The sequence below is a fragment of the Rhipicephalus microplus genome, chromosome X, assembly GCF_043290135.1.
Source record: "Rhipicephalus microplus isolate Deutch F79 chromosome X, USDA_Rmic, whole genome shotgun sequence".
In the NCBI taxonomy this organism is placed as follows: domain Eukaryota; kingdom Metazoa; phylum Arthropoda; class Arachnida; order Ixodida; family Ixodidae; genus Rhipicephalus; species Rhipicephalus microplus.
The window spans coordinates 190,362,770-190,381,797 of NC_134710.1; the positions used below are offsets into that span (position 1 = coordinate 190,362,770).

The window sequence follows — 19,028 nt, forward strand, 5'->3', positions numbered from 1 at the left end:
AAAAATGACTGCTCGCACTGCACAACCGTTCACTGGCCACGCCGTATATATAGCATCTGAATCCTGACCTCCAAGATAGTGCCGGCGGGAGATTTCTGCTGCGCGTTCTTGAAAAATAAAAATTCGCAGCCTACGTGTTAACTATAACCGGACTGCGGGTCTCTGTGTGCAATCGAATCCTTCTGTCTCTTACTGCCCATTACAAATTGGCATGTTCCAGTAGGAAACACAGGTACAACAATGCGTGCTTTGCGCCTCCCCAGGTTTCTCTCTTGCGCAACGCCGCAATGAGCGCCAGCGCGAATGTCACCGCCTCTGTAAGCGTTAGTGCCCGCTGCTTCGCATCAACACGTACTTCCCTCCAGTGGGAGATGGCGTAATTTTTCAACATTATTCGTAGTTCATGTAAAAGGGGGCTATAATGATTCAGTCAAGTAATACGTCCTTTACTTTTGCAGAGGAAGTGGAGCTTAACTTATGAGCAAGCGACATTGTCTGTTTTTTTTTTTAAGGTAACATTAGCGACCGTCGTTACAGACACTTTTTCCTGCATCTTAGCTTCTTGGCAATTTTGTTGCCAAGAAGCTAAGGAAGCCCACATTGATATTCACGACATCTTGGGATTATTTATATCCTAAGTGCAGTGCCCGAAAATTCTAGCGTGGTGCGATGGGCCTCGGGTTGATTCCTAGTGCCGCAGGGCACCCACTGGTTTTTCTAAATTAGTAGAGATACCTGGCACTCAGTGATGTGTGAACTGATTTCTGGAAAAGGGAGTCATTTCTTTCTCTTCCACTTCTCTACTGAATGAGGCTTCGCCATGCTCTCCAATGGGTAGCAAAAATGGGTGTTTCACCAATCTGCATATTGCTACATTTGCCACCTGGATGCATTCAAGTAACATCCTGTAGGTTTTAAATATATGGTAGTAATGAAATCTAGTTGAAGACACCAAGAGTTTGGCCAGAGTTAAAGAAAGCTATCGTAGTAGGAATGACAATATTTTTAATTACATCGCAAGAATAAAATAAAATATGCTACTTTTAAGTTCTTTTTATAAACCTGACACTGAAGCTCTGCCTGACGTTGTAATTTTTATATGATTACAGATTTAGGCATGTGATTTCGTTTGTCTTCCCGCTTGGAGAATGAAAAAAAAAACTTTTTTGGCAAAAAAAGCAACACTTGGTTCCGACTTGCGATTTATTGACCCTTAATGCATAGGATCACGTGACCACAGGCACTAATATTAACAAGATTTCACAAAAAACTGGTACTGCAGTTCAGGAAAGAATGACGTCACAACGTCCTGTCAAATATTTACCCTTGCAAACGTTGTTGCGTTTCTTGATATAGAAACGTTGTATGTGTCTTTAAGCGTGAGCGGGGTCCTCAGCGTGGTGCTGTTGGATATCTCGATTTGGAAAGTCACCTGCAAACAAAGAACATTTATTATGTTTTGCGTTACAAAGAATGGCAGTCACATTCTTTTAAAACACCAAATAAGTGCGTAATGAGTGAAAACCGCTTCTTTAAATGTGCGAAAAAAATTCATTAATTGTCATATTTCCTTTTTAATCGGGGATTGTGAGAGAAACAATTAGGCAATCTACAGTCAGGTCCACTTGAGGTGAGACTTCTGCAAGCAATGCTAGCCTTCTTTGTTAGAGCCTTGCAACTATATGTAAAATAATTATTGTCTCTGGCTGCCAACACTATAGCTAGATTGAGTGCACAATTGTAATGACTATAACACAGGACACTAGAAAATTGCGGCTACTTTTCACAACGGGAAGTAGGTAGAAATATTTATATAACTGAAAATTTGAATTTAATCCCACACTCAGTATACAGCGTGCAACTCTGTTATTCAAGGAGAGTCAAGCGAACTGAACTGGATCTTAAAATTGAACTTTTCCCGTCAAACTTAATAATTATTGTACTTACGTGACCCTCTACTTCAAACATGTGGATATTAATAAATTCTTTTCTCGGTGACAGTGGTGCTTGGGCCATTACTGAAGTCTACTGCACTGGAGGTAGGTCGAGCCTTTCCCATAGGCATCGAGAATACGAGTATATGCCTACGTAATTATATAATTTCCCAAAGATTTCATTGTCATTTTTAGATATTTTGCATGTGACTTGTTCGTTGTTGTTTTTCTGTTGTTGTTTTTCAGCGCAGACAATGAATATAATGCTGCCTAACGTTCCGCGTACAAACAACCATAGCATTTGCCCCATTGTGCGGTCTCAGCAGGGCCGTAACGATGGTGGTGGCTTTACGATGAACACGTTTTTCTATCGGCCACAAAAATGATAAGCGCTGTGACTGCTTATCGATGTCATGAACTGTTGCGAGGGAAGCGTGTCGTTCGTACGCGGAACGCTAGGGAGCACTAGAATCATCGTGCGCACTGAAGCGTGACCGGGTTTGCCACGTGGTATTTTTTGTATTTTATGGCATTTGTAGTTAGCATGAAAACACTAATACTTCACAGATATAAAATTTAAAATTATCTATTTGGACGTTTTGCAAACCAATCTACAACTTTTTCATTGAAGATTTTTATTCATCTTCGTTCCTTCAAAAGTTAGTTCATTAAACAGATATAATTAAAAAATATTTGAGAACACAAAAAATAGTCGGACTAGCTCCAGGCAATGGTGAGCACCATGCATTTGGTCACATTGTAATTACGTGTTCCGGCATATTTTTAAATTCTGGCTAAAGTTACGTGGGACGCCCTGTATAATATGGCTGCTTTATTCTTCACATTTTATTTTAACACAAATTCACACACTGACGAATAAACGTGTATTAGTCTTCAAGCGCGCGCTTGATAGGCAACATTTTTTTTTCATGTGAGAGAAATGCTTTACAGACTTTCTTCAGTAGCATCCACATAAAAAATATGACTCGTTTTCGCAAGAACACACGTATAATTTTCAATAAGCAGGAAGCACCAATGTGACACGTAATGTATACCAGAAATATCCGCAAATTACACATGAAGTCGACAGAGATGTCAGATAAGGCGCGTTTTAGTGACACCTTGCGCAGTTACGTCTTCGTACTATGAACTTGAAGTCCTATCATGTTCTTTATAAAACATTTTAAAGAGTTCGAAAAAACTAATAAACTACAAAAGAGATGTGGCTTCCATGATCTTTAAACCTGCTCTTATGTAGAATACCGTTGCTGGATGGCAAACGCTTTTTTTTTCGTATTATAGTCCCCCCCCCCTTTTTTTTTGTAATCTTCAAAGGAAACATTGCAAATTAGGAAAAGTGACGAATATATTTAGAAAGCTTTTCATTCTAATGTTCCCCTTAGCATTCGCCAGCCTCTTTTGTTTATAATGATCAATAAAATTGCGCACAATTTGTTCTTACAGACACATTTAACCTGACATATTATTATAACATCTCTAGTTACCCTTATCGACAGTCGTACTTGTCAGTTAAATTTACGAAAAGGCCAGCTGATAGCTCCTAGGCATAAAATAGACTTAAATGTGTTCACTGATATGTGAACTACGCTTAGCGTCTCCTTGGTGGTTTCACTATGCTTGCATAAAGAGCAGCAAGTGCTGGGTGATCAGTAAAGTTCATACTATGACACGGATCGCATCCATTCACGCCGGCATTGAAATTTATATTTCACAGACAAATATGCACACGGCATGACAAAAGAAGGCGTACCTGTTCTAGTCACGTCACTGGTGCCTAATAGTGGCCAAACAAACCAAAAGAATGCAAAAGTTATCCCCCCTCAAAAAAAAGACAAAGCAAATATAGCTCATAGCTCTTAGCGCTTAATGTTCAAAACGTTACTTTGTAACAGCATGCAGCGTGCATGGCAAAAACGCAGAGAATTTTTTTGTAGATATTGCTTCGGTAGTGACACATTCAAGATCCTGTTGCAAGTACCTTGATCAAAAACTTATGCAACAAGCTGTATTGACAGATAAGAAGTGCCGTGTCTTTACCTTGCGAGGTACGTCACTGCGCACAAGACTGGTGTCCTCTACGGTGACCGCAAAGATGTACTTGTCTCCTGGAAACGAGGCAGCAGTGCTCCGGACGGCAATCTCTGCGTTTTGCATTTGTTCCACAGAAGTATATATGAAACTTTCCTGGATCCAAAAAATACTGGTTTTCTGGCAGCCCAAATAGCTTGCAGCCCATCATTAGGTCAAAAAAGAAATGCAGGAGCATTGGCTACTGATAAGTTATAAATATGGAAGAATGTTCACCATAGCGTAAAACATGGAGATGCATCCCAACGTTGTTTTTTTTTTTGCACACAAACAAGGAATCATCCAACATTTAATCTGGCATTCACAATCTGTCGGATAAGACACAGTCATTTCCACAAGGATTTCAATATGAGGCACGCAATGCTTATCTCGACTGTTACAGTAATGCCTTATCTAATCTCCGAAATACATGCAAGGAGTTCGCTATAAACAATGGTTTTGTAGTGTTAAATATATGCATAAATTGTCAAATGCAAAAGTCACTTCCTGGCGCAATACTCGAGTCTGTGGTTAGCTGGTTTTACTTGAAGCAGCGCACGTGGACACAGTCACGAGTTAATCTCCGAAAATATTTGCAGGCAATATTCTTGTTATACGGTTAAAGGGAACCTGCCTCGCAAAAACTGGTCTTTCTAAAGGGCCTCCTAAGTTAAATGGTGGTTACGTTAAACGGAGTTTTAAAAGCGGGGCTGTTAAAGTATTTTGTTTGTTCACATTGCGTAGGCCAGAAATGATGCTTGCAGGCTATGGTGTCACTTAGTAACCAATTCGCACAGCTGTGCCCCACTTCAATTAAAGTGCGAACAACATGAATTCGTTGATTGAACCATATGATTGGGTGAGAAGACGTTAAAAGATGCAGGGATAGAGAAACATGGAGGGAGGAAGAAACAGAGAGAGACAATGAAATAATAGGAACAGGGAAACAGTGAAGGACATAAAGAAACAGAAAGTGAAAAAAAAAAGCATAGCATGGCTTTGTAGAGCCTAATATGGCAAGATATAGGAATTATAAGTGAGAATGAGTAGTTGAAGCATAGCATGATTTTGTCGAGTATAGTAAGTGGTTGGAGAGAGAACCGATGGCTAGGACATGAAAATAAAGAGGAAGGTGAGGTGAACAGCTCTACTGTTTCCCAAGATTTCGCACCCCTAGCCAGTAGGCACCCCATATTTTTAACTATTTGCGATGAAAGACAGTACTTTCGAATGAACCGTGTGAGAAGTGAGAGAAATGGTTCTCAGCGAAAGCACATGTTGCTAAAACAGCTGTCTTCTACGGTACAATGAAAATTGTATGATCTAGGTAATATATACAGTGAAGGTGCTTATATCAAATATGTGAACAGCCTTTCATAAATGTTCGTATAGTAGGAATAGCTTGATCGATTTATGGTTTTTATCTTGTGACCATCATGTAAACTTGGTGTTTATGGTTTTAACCTTCTTGTTCGACATCTAAATCATATCGTTCATATAGAAAGATGTGTGGCTAGCACTATGAATAACTGCTCGAAATTGTTATTGAGACATAACTACTAAGTATGCAATGTACAGATTATACACCTTGTACAGCACAAAACCCGTTAGCGCCTTTCCGACATTCTGCTCCCGTATAGGCAAGAAATTGAAAGCATAAGAGCAAGTCCCTTTTTCTTGCTTACCTGCGTTAAGGAATGTCATCTTCTTGTCTGTAATAAAAGTCTGGTACAACGGATTCACAAGCTCGAACAGGTCTCGAGTATCTTGTTCCAATCGGACTTTCAAGTTGTTGGCATCCATTGAGTCTCGGTCTCGCACTGTTATTGTACACCCTAGTTTCTCGCCCTGCACAGTTGTAAAATATCAGGTGTCTTAATGGGATGTAACTTACTCAGCTCAATTTATGATTTCTTATATAACATATTCCTTATGCAAAAGCAACCCTTGATGACCAGTCAGATAAGTGTAATGAAAAACTGCAGCCAAACATTTGAGGGACACCCGTCACGGTGGTCTAGTGGTTGTGGTGTTCCACTCCTGACCCGAAGGACGTGAAATCGAATCCCGGCCGCAGCAGTCACATCTTCGACAGAGGCGAAAACGCCTGAGGCCTAGAGGGGCCCTGCCACACTTTTTGAGCATGGTCAGTAAACGCAGCTGATCGGTAGTAGAGGCTCCCGACAACACGGGAGCCAAATATTGTAGCACAGCACGTGACCTGGAATTCACAATAAATTATCAAAGTGCGCTAAAATTGCTTTCTCTTTTCTGCACAAATCACGTTATATGCCAAAAATCACACGTCAAGGACCCACATATTATCCGCTGGCTGATTTGAACATGGCGCGCTCACTTGTTACAGAGATTGCCTCGGGAGGCCGCTATTTGTCCACGCGTGAGCACGCCATCTCTCTGAAAAAGCCGTGCAGTCAAAGAAAAAAAAAGTGCTCAAGGCCACGAAGTGCGCGTGACATTTTTCTGTGGGCATGCCATCTCTCCCTGTTTAGCTTCCAGCGCTTTCGTTGGGACGAGCGAAGAGAGAATGCAATTGCAGCATGCGACAAACCTTTTCAACTCCTCTCGCGCTAAACGGATTCTTAGCAATTTTGCGGCGTTGAATTCGTGAGGCAATAAGCTCTTTCAGTGAATTCATTCCATGGTTACTTGAAAAAGTGTTTCAGGGCACCTTTAGAATTAGGTGCACATTAAAAAGTGCCAGGTGCACAAAACTTTCAAAGCTTTTCACTACAGCATCTCTCATCAAATTGTTTTGGTACGTTAAACCCCAGCAGTCATTATAATTACATTCAAGGAACAAGTAGAGCAAACGGCGCTATCTTGGTCATCACATCGACCTCAGAGAGAGAGAGAGAAAGAATCATAAAGGAGGAAAGGTAGGTAGGTCAAATAGCCAGGAATAACCGGTTTGCTATCCTGCGTGAGAATGAGATGGGGAGATTGAAAAAAGAGGAGGGAAAGAGGAGAGAGGTAGAAAGATACCACATCACGTAGCACGTGCACAAGCACCTAGTCAGTAGGGGTCCGTCAACCTAGCGAGCAAACACGACATCACTATCACAGCCACTTATTCAGGTTCGTTTTTTTTTTCTTTTCAAAACCCTCAGCAGCTCCTTGACCGCCTTCAACTGTAATGTCCTTTGTTGACGACATCCTAAGAGGGGCTCAACAGGCATTACTAAGGCATTTTAAAGGATGCCTGTGACTGTCTCTGCACATTATACATCGGACAGTCACACAGGGTGTGGCGTAGAGCTCCTTTACAGCTACAGGCACTGCCGAGAGCATTGTCGGCCATTACAATAGTCCTGAGGTACTCACTAAATAGCACAACTATGAGAGGCGAAATAAATATGCATTGTGCAAAGTAGAGCTACTTCAGCTGAAAGTGAAGACTGGTTGTGGCTGGGTCAATCGTTGAGCGTGCGATGACAAGTGCGATTTTATGCAGACACATCGCTTTTTTTTTTTTTTTCAGTTTTGTCGTAGGTACGAAAACTCTTCGATACATTATACATATGAATATTAAAAAAATACGATTCACACATTTTTACATTTTTTCCGAAATACTATTTCTTTTAACACTACATGTTCGGGTTGCTTCATTTTAGGAAGAAAAAAAATTTACCTCTCTCACAACTTAGTGGAATGAATGAATGAAATGAAAAAAACTTAGTGCTAATATTAAATTTTCACGGCCCGGGTGCAGTGGCTAGACTGCTCAATTTCATACCACAAGATACTTGTGAGTTTTGTCGTGCTTGCACACGTTCGTAAAAATTGAAAACGCTGGATTCATTTCCTTCACACTTTCCTGAAGCTAGTTTTAGAAGGCGATGCGTAAGGCCCGACAACACTGTCGCATTCTACTCTTCAAGGCAAAGCTGAAGCTGTCCTGAATTTGTTTTGTTTTCTGCGAAATTGCAAGGTAAGCATGTTTCGTGTTGAGCAGAAACTTGGAGGATGCCCATAGGTTTGACATTCAAGAGTGGAGCACGACAGCGTTCTCGAGTCTTGGGTGCATCACCTTCTCAATCGCTAGCCTCCCTTCATTTGCCGGTGCATGCCTCCACAGCACTGTAAGGAATCGAATGACTATGCCCGTAACATTGGCCATTCTCAAGTATCATAGAATGCTATACTGCAAGAACAGTTCTTGGGAGCCCATGGCATTGCGCCAGAATTATTTGTTTTGGTAATTAGCGAAGGGCACAAACCGTGTCCGTGAGGCAGTATGTCGCTGTTCATTGTGTTAATGCTATTGCTGATGATGAGGATTCAATGTGTCTGAGTGCTTTGTAAGAGGTGGGCCATTAAAAAACCCACTCCTTGCGCAAGTGTCATCTTTTTACGCGTGGTGCAGTTCTATGCTTCTGCCTCGGCAATACTACATGCGCTAAGGAGACACCTTACACTACACAGCAGACAGCCTGGCACTTGAATAATAAACTTTTTAGGATTTATTTTATTTTCATATTTTTTGATTTTGTGGTCATGGACAAGATGATATTTCGTTAACAGCCAACGACGCTGGCAATCATGACAACAGCGGGATTTCTGAAAAAAGGAGCTCTTTAAGGGTATTGCGTTAAACATTCACCTCAAGCTCTGCGCATAATGGTTGGACAAATCGCTACAACACACACGCGGGTCACCGCGAAGTCATAAATGGGGCTTGGAATTGATCACGCATTCTAAACATTGCTAGAACGTTCCGGGCCTACTTGCATGCTCTATGATTCCCCCCTTTAATTTCACTGTGCTTTAATGTATACTTCGTTCTTCATGGCGGTTGTAGGTATGGTATTATTTGTAACAAGCAAAATAACGTAGCCATCGCTAGCAATGATGTCAGCATCTCCTGAGTAGACACGTACTTAATTGGTAAGAATTGCAGACGAACTCTCCACGTAGCGTACCTTTTCAAGAGTTCTGACTGACGTTCGGCAGATAAGGTCGCTCTCCCTTTGTGCCCTGGGTGGCTGATCATCCAAGTCCTTCACCTGAAGCAGCACTTTGCCTGTCTCGCTTGGTTGACCCGTAACTGAACATTCGAGCCTGGCCGTCATCACGGAGCTCGCGGCTGGCGGTGACTCACTCCACAAGACAGGCCGCGTCAAGCGAAGCTGGCCGGTGCCCCTATCGAAGTCCAGCCATTTGTCAGCGTCTACGAAAATCAGAACAAAATATTTCTTGCGCTTTAACTTCACACCTCTGCACTTAGGGCATGAAAACAATCAAAAGCCTGTAAAAAAATGAAATTGTTCCTGTTAACAATTTTATTCACAATTTGTTCGAGAATTATCCCTCTATTTTGTAGAATATACATGTTTTTGTTCGATCTAGAAGGTTGTGGTATTTTTTTTTTCTGTTGAATTACAATACTTTTTGGTGTCAATGAAAAAAAAAAAAAGGTAATAGTGATGACTTATGCTTGAATGCTGATCCCCTGTTCTTTGATACAAATACAAATAGAAAATATTTTGATGCTTAAATGAATGGCCAAGTTGGCCGAATACGCTTGAGTTTATACCTCACGGCTCATGAAAAAATTCGGAAAAAAACAGCACACACAAATGGCATAACTCAAATGTTAAGAATAATTTGTTGAGCATAAGCTTCGTTCTCGTGAAATGGTCTTGACATTTTATGCCGTATAAGTTTAAGTTTCATTCTTTCCTCGTGTCTATGTTCTTTTTTTACACTAATGTTTATGTGCGCACGTTGCACCACCGCTACGAGCTGTTAAACTGTAATAAATGGCAACCCTAGTCAAGCACATAGGAGCTTTTTCTTCCCTTTCCCTTCGCTCGTTGAAGTGGTTTATTTATTTATTTAGTTGTATATATATATATATATATATATATATATATATATATATATATATATATATATATATATATATATATATGTGTGTGTGTGTGTGTGTGTGTGTGTGTGTGTGTGTGTGTGTGTGTGTGTGTGTGTGTTTATTTATTTATTTATTTATTTATTAACTTATGCTGTTGGGGTAAAACGCGGTATATTCTCGAAGGCACTAGAGAGCGAATTTATGAAGCTTTTCTTTCATAAGCGCACCACGCCACTGGAAGGCAGCCTTCGCTATTATGCCCTGCTTTGGCTGAGCTTTTCTCTTACTAAAACTACTAGGCTGAGATGTTTTGCAGTTTTTTTTTGGCAAGTTGTCTTCTCGCCCACTTTAATGTCTTCACATTTATGCCATTTACATTACACGTAAAATATTGCAAATGGCGTACTGCTACCTTTCTTAGCTTTACTGTGTGTTAGCGTTCAATAAAGCGAGCCCTTATTTCCCTTCGTTTGTGCACAATAAATCACTTTGCTTTGAAGTAAAGCTGATTCGATAAACACAATTTCGTACACGAATAGTTTCTTTTAACAGTTTTCTGTCAAGAGTAGGCACTAGCATCAGCCAGTAATGCTACAAAACAACCAACAAAAGTGTGTTGTTGTGGCGGGAGTGATATGGCTACAAGAGCAGCATAGGAAAAGAAGTGGTGTTCAAAGCTCGGGTTACGAATTCTGTTTTCGAGTCTTTCTGTCGATGCTACTCGGCTAAAATCTAAGCAAACACTTTGTTTCGCTTACAAGTGTCCTAATCTGAGCTCCCACTCCGGTCACGTGCAGCGAGGCGGAGGCAATTTATTTATTTATTTATTTATTTATTTATTTATTTATTTATTTATTTATTTATTTATTTATTTACGATGCTAAGGTTCTAAAACACAAGAAAGTAGGGCATAAAGCTTTTTTTGTCCATAATCAATTAACCATCTGCATTTACAGTAACGACTGTCACATTAGATTCAAAGTATAATAAGCTACAAAGTATAAGATCAAGGGGTCTTAAGAACGCCATCTTTTATTTTCTTGAATCTGGCTTGCGCAAGGGCTCACTGACCTTGACGCAGGACGTACGTCGGCTCCAAATCCGGGCAGAGGGCTCGCGTGGCCGGCGGCCTAACGAAGTCGAGGACAGTCCCCGCACTGACGAATTCGTGGATAGAATATTCAAATCGGAGGCCATCTTCTGAGCCAAAGCAAATCTTTCGCATGGATGTGCATGCTTTGGATCGTTGTTCTTCCGACGGTAGCCGCACAACGAGTAGCGTCCGGCTGCTGTTTGTCATTCCATTGGCATTGACTGTTGCTTCGATGACAAGGCTCCATTCCGTTGGGCGGCTGTCTGGTCGAGCTAATCGGGAAGAGACAAATAACACTCTGCATGAAACTTATAATGAAATACGGAACAAAGCAACGACCACATGAGGAGGTTTGTTCATAGCGATGTAATAGCTAGTGCAAAACACAATGCGAAAATTCAGGATTGCGATATCTAACGAAAACTGAAAGAGGCCAGAGTGCTATTCGACGACAAATTTAATCTTCAGTCAACTCCTGCCAGCATTTGCGACTGAGCAATCAGCAGCAGCAAACAGAGTTTGATTTCGTCGTGTCTTTTGGCCTATAGGACATCGAATAAGTGTGTTGATAGTACGATTCGCCGAAGCTGAATCAACGATGCATATTTTTTTCTTTATTATTGAATAACTCGAAACAGCCAGCTTATCTTTCAAATTTTCTGCACGTCGCACTTGCCGAGAATTCAGAAGAAACACAGCTTGCGTCGCTTATAGGTCTAACGAGATTCACTATAGCAATAAAAATGCTGGCAGATATGCATTTAGGCTTGGTTCACTTCGTTCTTTTTATTTCTGAAAGTAAATACTCCCGAATGCAAATTCTATGGAACGGGCCATGATATCGCCGAAGCCAGTTCATGAGTTCCTTTTCCTTTGTCGAATTGTACTCCTGAATATCATCATGCAAACACTGGAAATTGCGAACCAACGAACCGAACGGGCATACTATGGTTGTTTACGCGCTTATAATAAACGTTCCGCGAACAGGAGCGTCGGGTCAACGCTGATACGCAGAAAATCTCTTGCGCAAGCGCACACCGTCGGTAGGCCTCCCTTTCTACCAACCATAATTTTTGGAATATTTGCGGCAGCACTGTTACTATACTCCTTTTCACAGGAGGAAAAAAAACACAGCCGTAATGGGCTGCGGGTGGAAGTACAAAGGCTAAGGGCGCAGCCTTGTCAGTGCATTTTTTAGATGCCGCGCCAATTTGCGCACCTCAAAGAAAACTATGGCGGCGTCCAGGGAGGCGTTTTTCGGAAAGGTCTATAGCTTTCCTCCAGCGAAGGAACCTTCGAAAGGCGGATATGCTATAGTGCAATCAACTCGCAAGCTGTCCAGGTGCAGCTAGAGGCATGACATATCCGATCAAGATGACGAGCATTCGCCATTAATTTTGAAGGAGTGCGTTATATTGATGGTCAACTGATCAATATCTGTCGCAGACCACTTAAAGTGCTAGTATTATGTCTTTGTTGTACTGGCACGTTCTCTCATCATTCTGTACCTAGCACACCAAAGGTACTACGTTAGGGTAATAGAATCGCATTTAAGTAAAAATGAGATTCTGGGAAACCTGGCTGCTGAAGGTGTGATGCACTTCAAGCCGCTGTCGGCTTGTAAGCACGTCATAAACTCATTAAAAAGATATCACTAAAGAAAACTTGCTATGTTTACTAGTAATTCTTGCCCATAGAACAGGCTATTCACTTCTACGGTATATTTGTGTGGTCTATCTCAAAGGACTCAAAGCTACAGGCCACCATTTTATCATAAGTAAGCTTCACTATTACTATAGTGTGGTAGCAGAACACTCAAAATAAATAGTCATTTATTTATCGGATGACTGAGCCGATGTCACAGCCATTATGTCGGAACTTCTCAGTCTCTTACTTTTTTTCGTTGACGCAAAGCACACTGCCGAATACATGGCTACCCACCCCCTCCCCCTAGCAATGAAGGCATTGCTATCGAGTGGTTTATCTGCTTGAAATGGCGTTTTCAGTGTCTACGTGAGCTGGCTTCAAGCGTCGTATAGAAGTCGTCTCTCCGCTTCCGTTGACAAGGAGGGTGAAGTACTTGGGATCGCGCTTGAGGACTTTAAAAGAACATCGTAAAGCGTTTGTAATTTAGTACGCGTAGAAGCAGGACGAATGAATACACGGCTGGTATAAAATAATTACGGACTCATATAAGCGGTCTTGCAATCATGACGAAACGGCAATGGTACAACGGTAGTCATTGAAGTTCGTGGTGGTCGGCATACGAGTGTACCTTAGCTGATGTCGCCTTTGAGGCAAACAACTTGCCGGGTACGTCAGGTGTTGTGCTGAAGACCAGCTCTGCGGATGAACACTGTGTGTCGTCTTTCACCGTGGTGCAAAGACATGGTAGAACCAAAAACGGGTGCTCTATTCATAGAATTGCTGAGTCTTGCGCACGCAATGATGCCTTCAGTTGATGGAGGAAGCGTTCTACCATGTCATTCAAACTGGGTTTGTAAGCTGTAGTTCGTATGTGTGTTACGCCTAGAAGACGAGAGACAGTTCGAAAGAAGGACGATTCAAATTTTCTACCTCGGTTTGTCGTTATGGTGTGTGGCACACCACAACGGATGACTGATGTTTGAACGAGAGCCGGTACAACAGAATCTGTCTTGATGTTGTTCAGTGGCACTGCTTCCGGCAATTGATTAGATCGGTGAATACAAGTGGCATTGGTTCGCGAACGGTGGTAGTGGACCCACAATGTTAAAGTGAATATGGCCAAAATGAACGCCTGGTAGGGAAGAATGACCCGGTGTGGTCACAGTGTGTTTGTCGACCTTAGCGCGCTGGCAGTGGATACACGATTATGTCCAGTAATGGACATCAGTATCCACACGGGGCCAAAGGTAGCGGGAGGTGACGAGACGTTGTGTTACTGGCATTCCTAGGTGCGAAAAGGAATGTAGAGCGTCGAAAACATGTCGAAAACTGAGCCGGTGTCACAACCATGATATTCAAGCTTCACTGAGTCAGTCTTTTCATGCAAGCTAAAGTGCTAAAGCACGCTGCCCACTACAATAGTAAGAGATCATAATCAGTTCTATGCCTGGTTGGAATCGCTACACACATTTAAAGCTAGTTTACTCTCACGTCATGGCACAGCTCGAGAGGATACGAACGACAGCCCGAATATGCCATTAAAGTGGAATTCCTCACTTCCCGTCGAAATGTTGGCGTAATGTATATAAAGTCATCCTCCCTTCGAGGTCGCACCTGAAGCTTAAAGGTAATGTGTCCGTAAGAAACTATTCAGCAGGTTATTAGAATTGTTAAGCAAAAGCTCAGAAAACACAGGCACCATAAAGGTAATCAAAAAATGATTAAATTTGTTCTAGTTTTGAGCTCATATAGCTGAATGTGCAGGGGAAGAAATGTTCTATTGTCTTTCTTATCCCTGTCAATTCAGAATTATAACCTTCATAACTGTTACTGATGAACCAGTTCGAGTATCTATTCAGCTGGATGATCGAGCTTTTTGGGGACAAGCTATACCGGTTATGGAGGATAGTTTTCTTGTATTGTAAAGGTGCTACGACAAGAACTGATACTTAAACTGGACCTAGTTTATCTTATGTTATCGGGTCAGCAGAATAAAAAAACTATTTCAAAGGTGCTCATACAACTAAAAATTCTATTGAGGGCCTCCCGCTGATTTCGGGGCTATTGAACAGTGTTTGTAATGTACCTACTCCAAAGATACAGTACTAATTACACTTCGTCATAATCCATTGCTGCCCAAACTTCGTAAACATTCCTAATTTTTACAGTGAAGCTCTTTTGGGGCCCTATTTCATCGGCATTATTGGCGCGGTGACACTAAAAAATTAAGGAGGTCCCGTCGCAGGAATGGTTAGTAAAGAATTTGAAGATAGACGAGAAAAAGCGAGCCATGTAAGTAAACTTACGTAAGGCGTGCTATTCAAATTGTTTAGTGAGGGGGTCACGTGATGAAGCCTAAGTAAGACGGTCGATTGAAAGACTACTGAAAGGAGACTACGCATAACAAAGGTGAGTAGTTCAAAGGCTGGTCCTAAAGGGGGTCACGTGACCTAGCTTGCACATACGGGCGTGACCCAAACCGTAAGTGGAGAGGGGAGCTATTGCCTCTCAATCAGCAAAAGGTAGACTGAAGGAGACAGCGAAAAACTTAGCAGAATGAGAGCAGAGTATGGGATCACCCATGTCAACCAGCGCCGTCGACTTGATCTAAAGAGTTGACCTAACTTCAACATAGTGTGGGGTAAAGTTAGACACAGGGCAAAACGCGAAATTTCGATTTCGCCTCCTCTGTAGCTAATGCAAAAGGTAGTTTTCTTCGTTTTTTTTTTTCAGCGACGAGTGCTGGTACTTGTCTACTTTTTTTATGTGCAATAGTTGATGATTGCTTGCCGCGTTCGCACGGAAAAAATTACGCAGCAAGTGTATACGTGTGTTAGTGACCCGCTAAAATGGGGCAGAATTCTGCTCAAACACATTTTTGGGCCCATACATGAAGGTACTCCGGTGTCAGTACAACGAAGTATATCTTTATTTTGTTTTTTTGTACTTCCAGCTACTTACCACCAAAAATTTAGTTCATTTGTTGTCTGGGACCACATTCTAATTTTTTGTAATTCGCGCATGTTGATGGGCAAAACACGACAAAAAGGCAAGTTATCTTGGTCTTCTTGGGTGAACTATTTACCCACAGTCATTATACGTTTTAATCCTTTCTTTAGGATGGTTCGGACGTACAAGAGAATATCATATAGAGCTGCCTGGCAGAAACACAAGATCAAAAAGCACTGATTATTGTCGAGGACAGGATTCACATCTTTCTCGCTGCGTTGAGGTTGTTCCGTGTTTCAAAGAGTGCTCTCAAAAATTGCATGAAAAATTGGAAGAATTTTGAACACAAGTCATTCAAAAACACGTTGTGAAATTGAGCTTTAACAAAATTATTTCATACCGGTATTTTAAGAATATTAGGCGATAAAAAATTAAAATTTATCACTTTCCAAAACCCAGGTGACAAAGTTGAAAGCGACAAAGTGCTCGTGTATTCCTGCGTCAAAATGGCAAAAAGAGGTGAGGGAGAGGTGACAGAACATGTCTAGATTTCAATCGTTATATATTCCAATGTAGTGCAAGCGTAAAAAATAGGCAACAATCGCACGAAGAAAGACTTGAGGGGCTTGGCCTGCTAGGCGTTCAGAGTGACGGAGAGCTGGTATCTGTGTGGATTGAATGCAAGGAGTGCAAAAACAGGGCTTAGGAGGACTGCGTAAAAACCAATGGAGTGAATGTCATGTGCATATATTGGAACAACTGAACACAATTTTTTTTCACACTGTCTCGTCTTGCACCACAGGTAGGGGACAATGAGGCACGTGTTGTCTCTTTTTCAATTTCTTTTTATAATAAACTTTCGAACTGTGGAAACGTGGTCATATTCATGCAGGACGTACAATATACCCTAGTAAAACTTTCTGCATCAACGTTTAATGGTAATGAGTGGAATACAAATTTATTATCCTTATTTTCACATTTTTGTATCATTTTTGTCCCCCCCCCCCTACGCCAGAAATATTTGGGCAAAACCAAAGAAGATAGTTGAAGGGAGGAAAGACAGCGAAAACAGCTTAATGGTCTGACGGCTACCACAGCGCGGAATTGGCTAATGATTTCAAAAGTTAAGCTGTTTAAGCTAGCACTATTGTGTGCGACCCGATCTTGCAGAAATTTTGATGCGCTGTTGCCCAGCGACCCCTCACCTCACACAGCTAGGGTGACTACATGTCAAGCCGCGCGTGCGTTGCAGTAGTTAGCTGCGTGCCGACCACTCCGGAGCACTCATGCCAAGTAGAGCATCGCTACGCGCCAATAGGAGTGACGTCATGTCGAGCCGCGCATGCACCGGGCAACAACTGCGCAGCTATACCACGCCCGAGCTAAGTAAAAAAAAAAATCCTGGAGTGCCCCAGACAGTTGCTGTCATAGGTCGCTATGCGAAGGTATACGTACTCCCCACGAGGAGGCTACGTTTCGTGAGGAGACACTCGCTGCTAAGCGGGAGAGACAACGGCAAAATCCCGAATGCAGAGCCAGGCGTCTTGAGAACAAGAGGCATCGACGACGTGATGATCCCCAATATGTCATGCCGAGTAGCAGAACGGGATACTGTGTATGAACGGCTGCGGCGCCAGGACCCACTCATCCCGGTACCCGAGTACGAGTGACGTAGAGCAAGTGACCACGACGTTATAGCCATGAAGCCGCCATGTTCAACCTAACATACTAACATAAATAATGAAACCGGCTAGCTCCGCTTTGCACTGGCCTTGCATGACGTTGCGAAAACTGTGTACATTTCTGTTCTTGCGTCTTTCTTTTACGATGTAGATATAATAGCTGCTCTATAGGCCAGCGTGTTTTTTTTTGTTCTATAAAGTAATCATACGAGAAAAAGCATGGTATATAGTGTGCGCGATTGCTAGAATATACTAATTATTTTCGTATTGTTTCACGACTGCCTGACACGTTACCACCGCAGTCTTGACCTGACGAGCACTTCGGCCACAGCTTGACCATTGTACACGTCTTTCCTGGCACCATTCCAATGAAGGCGAAAACGCTTGAGGCCCATGGGCCAACAACTACGCAGACGTTAAACTCAGACTCTTTGCAGACGGTTGTATGCTCTACAATGAAATACGTCATCACCATGATCAGGAGAAGTTAAGTAATTCACTAAACAAAATAGTTCAGTTGTGCGCTGATTGGCAGATGACTATAAACATTGACAAAACTGTATTTATGTCCATTACCAACAAGGTGTCTAAGTTTGATTGTCAATACCACTTTAATTATGTGCCACTGCGAAGAGTTAACCAGTACAAATACCTTGGTATCACAATTTCGTCTGATCTTAGTTGGACACAGCACGTGCGTCAAGTGTCCAAAAAAGCGATGAGCAAATTATTTTTTATTAAACGGGCCCTGTCATTCGCCACGTGCACATGAAACGAAGCTTCTTGCTTACGTTACATTTGTTCGCCTGGTCTTATAATATGATAATATTGTATGGTTTCCTCACACTGTGAATAATATCGCTATACTGGAAAGGGTTCAGCGGAAAGCACTGCGCTTTATCTTCAACTGATACGAGCGCAACGACTCATCTACTGCTCTATTACACTGTGCTAATCTAGCCACCCTTGACAGCCGTGCAAAGGTTTTCCGGCTTAAATTTGTTAATCTACTTTTACATAGATCATTCCGCATAAACCCAGATCTTTACTTCAACTTTCGAGACACCAGACCAACGAGGCGAAGGCATGCATGGGAACTCAAAGAATACTCATTTAGTAATAATACTTTTTCTTATTCGTTTTTCTCGCGCGTAATTCGAGAATAGAACACACTGAATCCAGTCATTACACAGCAGCCAACATTAGAGAAATGAAACTAATTGAAGGTACTGATCTATTCTAACCTAGTTAGCGTGTACAGTGATTACCTGTTTTTCTTCACGCAGTCCATCCTGCTTCCAATTGTCATACCAAAGCACTTGTCTGCATATATTTATTGTTTAATACGGTTCCTTTATACCAATACCCGATCCGTGTTTTCTTCTTTCTATGCTTCGTTTCTTCTCGACTCCTGTTTCTTTGTCGATGTACCATTGGTGTACTTTGTACTTGGTTATGGTTCAAATAACTTTGTATGATTGTTGTATGCCGTACTGCTGCGTTCAGTGATTATGTGTTCTTTATTATTCAGATTTTTCTTGTTTCAAACGTCAAAAGTTGTGACAGTGACGCTCACCCCTGTAATACTCCCCATCGAAGATAGACAGTATTCTGTAAAAAAAAATAACTGAACGGTAATGGTCCCCAGCTGATCGAAATTTCCGGAGCCCCCCACAATACATACGGCGTCTCTCATAATCTTGTGGTGGTTTTGGGACGTTGAAGCCCAACAGTTAACGTTATTATTAACACTAATATTCTGT

The 19,028-nt window shown here is 41.8% G+C and overlaps 1 protein-coding gene across 1 annotated transcript in view; it reads right to left on the minus strand.

Annotated features, from left to right (window-relative positions):
* LOC119175570 (uncharacterized) overlaps positions 1-19,028 on the minus strand; it is a 366,504-nt gene that overhangs the window by 111,324 nt on the left and 236,152 nt on the right. The window contains exons 3-7 of the mRNA XM_075878397.1: positions 10,966-11,259; positions 8,963-9,210; positions 5,708-5,870; positions 3,993-4,096; positions 1,325-1,432 (exon numbers count right to left, since the gene is read on the minus strand). Coding sequence (XP_075734512.1) covers positions 1,325-1,432; positions 3,993-4,096; positions 5,708-5,870; positions 8,963-9,210; positions 10,966-11,259 — 917 coding nt within the window. The remainder of the gene's footprint in view (positions 1-1,324; positions 1,433-3,992; positions 4,097-5,707; positions 5,871-8,962; positions 9,211-10,965; positions 11,260-19,028) is intronic.